The sequence below is a fragment of the Puccinia triticina genome, chromosome 3A, assembly GCF_026914185.1.
Source record: "Puccinia triticina chromosome 3A, complete sequence".
In the NCBI taxonomy this organism is placed as follows: Eukaryota; Fungi; Basidiomycota; class Pucciniomycetes; order Pucciniales; family Pucciniaceae; genus Puccinia; species Puccinia triticina.
In genome coordinates this window covers 7,457,972-7,461,296 of record NC_070560.1, presented here as the reverse complement: position 1 = coordinate 7,461,296, position 3,325 = coordinate 7,457,972, and the positions used below count along the sequence as shown (strand labels likewise).

At 46.3% G+C, this 3,325-nt stretch overlaps 1 protein-coding gene across 1 annotated transcript; it reads left to right on the top strand.

Moving 5' to 3' along the window:
- Nucleotides 1–1,045: 1,045 nt before the first annotated feature.
- On the top strand, nt 1,046–3,122 carry PtA15_3A815 (uncharacterized protein; the record flags this gene model as incomplete). Its single annotated transcript, XM_053167820.1, has 9 exons — nt 1,046–1,172; nt 1,287–1,616; nt 1,715–1,773; nt 1,854–2,145; nt 2,220–2,249; nt 2,315–2,386; nt 2,448–2,636; nt 2,698–2,775; nt 2,854–3,122. The coding sequence occupies 9 exons, from the start codon at nt 1,046–1,048 to the stop codon at nt 3,120–3,122; spliced, it is 1,446 nt and encodes a 481-aa protein (XP_053018999.1).
- Between the last annotated feature and the right edge of the window lie 203 nt (nt 3,123–3,325).

The window sequence follows — 3,325 nt, the reverse complement described above, 5'->3', positions numbered from 1 at the left end:
ATATAGGCTAAGTTGTGGGTGTATAGATTAGAAGCATACTGCATAAGGAAATGCTAATACAATATCTCAACATGGGCTAGTACTTATGTGTGTCAGCTAGGTAAAAAAACTGTGAAATGGAAGCTGAGATTGCAGGCTACAAGTCTGTCTACTCAGATTTTTTTTAAACTAACTACATTTTTAAAAACATTTTGAAAAGAAAATATGTGTTTTTTGCCAGAAATTCTCGAGTCTGTTATAGGGCCAATGGTGCCTATATGGGGGAGCCTCTCCTTCGGAGACGCTTCGCGCCTCCTCGGCCGAGAGGCTTTGTTATAAAGCTCGGCAGCTCCCAGCCTCTGTGCTGAGATGTGCGCGAATTGGATTTAGAAATTAGTACTTATTTACATAAACACAAGCTTGGGGCTGGCTGGTCCAATTGAACCTAATTGAACACTTTACCCCACAGTTCACTGAAATAGAATATTTCCGCAGCTGATCCGCATACATCTTTCGGCTTCCTCTCGCTTTATTGCTCTTGTGTGTATGAACAAACTCCATCCCCAGTGGCTGTGACCGGCTGTATCGAAAGCATACTGTGCGGGCCAGTCGTCCGATGGGAGGCACGCTGTGTCGCGTTTCAGCACTTGACCCGAGTCAGCCAGTCCCATCGATACCCGGGTGGCATCTCAGAAATATACCAAAGCGTTACCTCGGAGATACCTCTTGGCCGCTAACCAGCCAGCAGACAATATTGGCCGCTTGGTGCATAATCATAGTTTCGAACTCCGGTGATATCGCTGCCTACCAGTCTACCCCTCTATAAATACAATCTCGTTTCCAGGCTGCGCTTCCTAGGAGCCACGCCCATCTTGACTGCCAATCTCTTGACTGCCAATCTCTTGACTGCCTTCGAAACTTCTCTCTATAATTCTGGCGGGTTTAGCTTTGACATTGTTACATAATTATTCAAATCAACTCTTCAACACCCAACGCTTCATTCAAGTCGCTCTATTTAACTGAACTCAAACGTTTCAGGAAAGGCTGCCATTCCTCTGGTGCGAAGATGTCTTTTTTTCAACAAGCATTTCGTGGTTTACCCCGGTTACCGAACAAGGAAGAGAGAGCCGCCAATAGACCTCGTCCGCCATGGCAAATATGTCGGGAGCTTTCAGCTCGACATTACATGTACTGTTGGTAATCTTTGTTTGGCTTTACAGCTTTTCTATTTGTCGTGCTGCACTTTTTCTATAACCCGACATGGCCGTGAGTGCTGAATCGGTATCACCTTAATGATGATTGGGCAGTTTGCGTTGGTTTCCTTGCGTGGGTGATCGATGCCTTCGACTTCTTTGCGGTTTCAGTCACGCTCACGAGACTGAGTGTTCAATTCGATGGACGCTCGATAACAGACTTGACCGAATCAATCACTCTTACTCTGCTCTTCCGGTCGGTCGGCGCTCTTGGTTTCGGGCTTTTGACCGATAGGTTTGGACGTCGCTGGCCTCTGACGGCTAATCTGATCTGTATTGCTCTCCTGGCCCTGGGCACAGCATTCGTTCAAACCTTTCAAGCTTTCCTTGCCGTCCGCGCCCTCTTTGGTATCATGATGGGTGGCATCTACGGCATGGCAACCGGTTAGCCTTGCCAGTTTGACAAAAGTGATATACATACATGCGCGCTCAATTTTCTTCTCATTTCTCTCCTTGCGTCTCGTTCAATTCGAATCGTCTAGCTACGGCTCTGGAAAACATGCCAGCCGAAGCCCGGGGGCTGTTTTCAGGCATCCTGCAGGTTGGCTAAGATTTTTTGTACTGTTCTTGCTACTCCGCAAATGTCATGTTCACATTCAAATCTTACTTGCCCACCTGCAGCAAGGTTACGCCATCGGTTACCTGATTGCTGCCAGTCTCAACCTGAGTCTCGTGGCCAAAACCGACGACTGGCGGTCGATATTCTACTTCGGTGCCTGCTTGTCGTTTCTTATTGCGATTCTACGGGCCATATGCCCGGAGTCTCCAGTTTTTCTCGAAGCCCGCAAACAAGCTCAATTAAATGTCGGCGACTCTTCTGGGCGCTCAGCCGGAAGAGTTTACTTGGATTCTCTGAAGGCAGCCGTTAAGCAATATTGGGGTCGTTTTGTCTTTGCCATCCTTTTAATGACTGGTGAGATGCTACCCTTTGTAAGGATTGGAATTAATTTTGCGGGCTAACAGATTCTCTTCATTTTCTTACCCCAGGTTTTAACTTCTTATCGCATGGATCTCAAGGTAGATGCCTGTTTGCTTGGGATTCATCAATAAAACTTTAATAAGTTTTCGCCTTCTGCAACCAGACCTTTACCCTACATACGCACAAATCTCAAAGGGGATGACGAAACACCAAGCCTCACTTCTCACTATAATTGGTACATGGTCTTTTGCAGTCTCAATGATTGTGGTTCACGTGCTTATGATTTGATTAAACAGGAAACTGTGGAGCTATCACTGGAGGTATTATTGGCGGATGGTCTTCCCAGTTTCTAGGCCGTCGAATAGCCATCATAGCTATGTGTATATGGACCGGAGCCTTCATCCCACTTTGGATCCTTCCAAATAGCTTTTCCGGATTGGCGCTTGGTGCCTTCTTTCTGCAATTCGGCGTCCAGGGAGCTTGGGGTAAATTATACATAAAATGATTCACGCAGAACCAATCTAATAATTTTCTGGGTTTTCGAAGGTGTTGTGCCAATTTATCTGAGTGAGATTGCGCCCCCCGCGTGTCTCGCTATATTTACTGGGTTAACGTACCAGTTAGGTCAGTCGAGTGGCCGGCACGCACCAAGTTTACTCAAACAGACAGAAGCTGATGTTAAGACTTATTCAACGCATCTAGGGAACATGATCAGTGCCGCATCTACTCAAATAGAAGCTAGGGCAGGCGAGCTACATCGCATCACGGTAAATGGAATTGAAGTTGAGGACTATACCGTAGTCCAAGCCGCCCTTATAGGAACCGTGGCGGGGTATATCATCATCATGACCTGCTTTGGTAAGGAATACAGAGGGGTTGATTTGGTTATCGGTGCACCGGCTTCCGATGATTTGACCACGACCGCATCGGACGAAGAAAACTTGGAAAAGAACGGAAAAGAAAAGCCATAATAACTATTCCACATTCATCTATTCAACCTTAACCAATGATTACCTTTTAGGAAAAGCATGCATTCAACCTCACCACTTCATATCCATCAGCTGCAAAGTGTAGCCATAATAAACCCGTTGTCCCCCCCCCCTCCCCCTCGCCTAGTCGCTTAATTTTTGTGCCATACAGGTTTTTAACCTTTGCTGTAATATCTGTTCTTGTT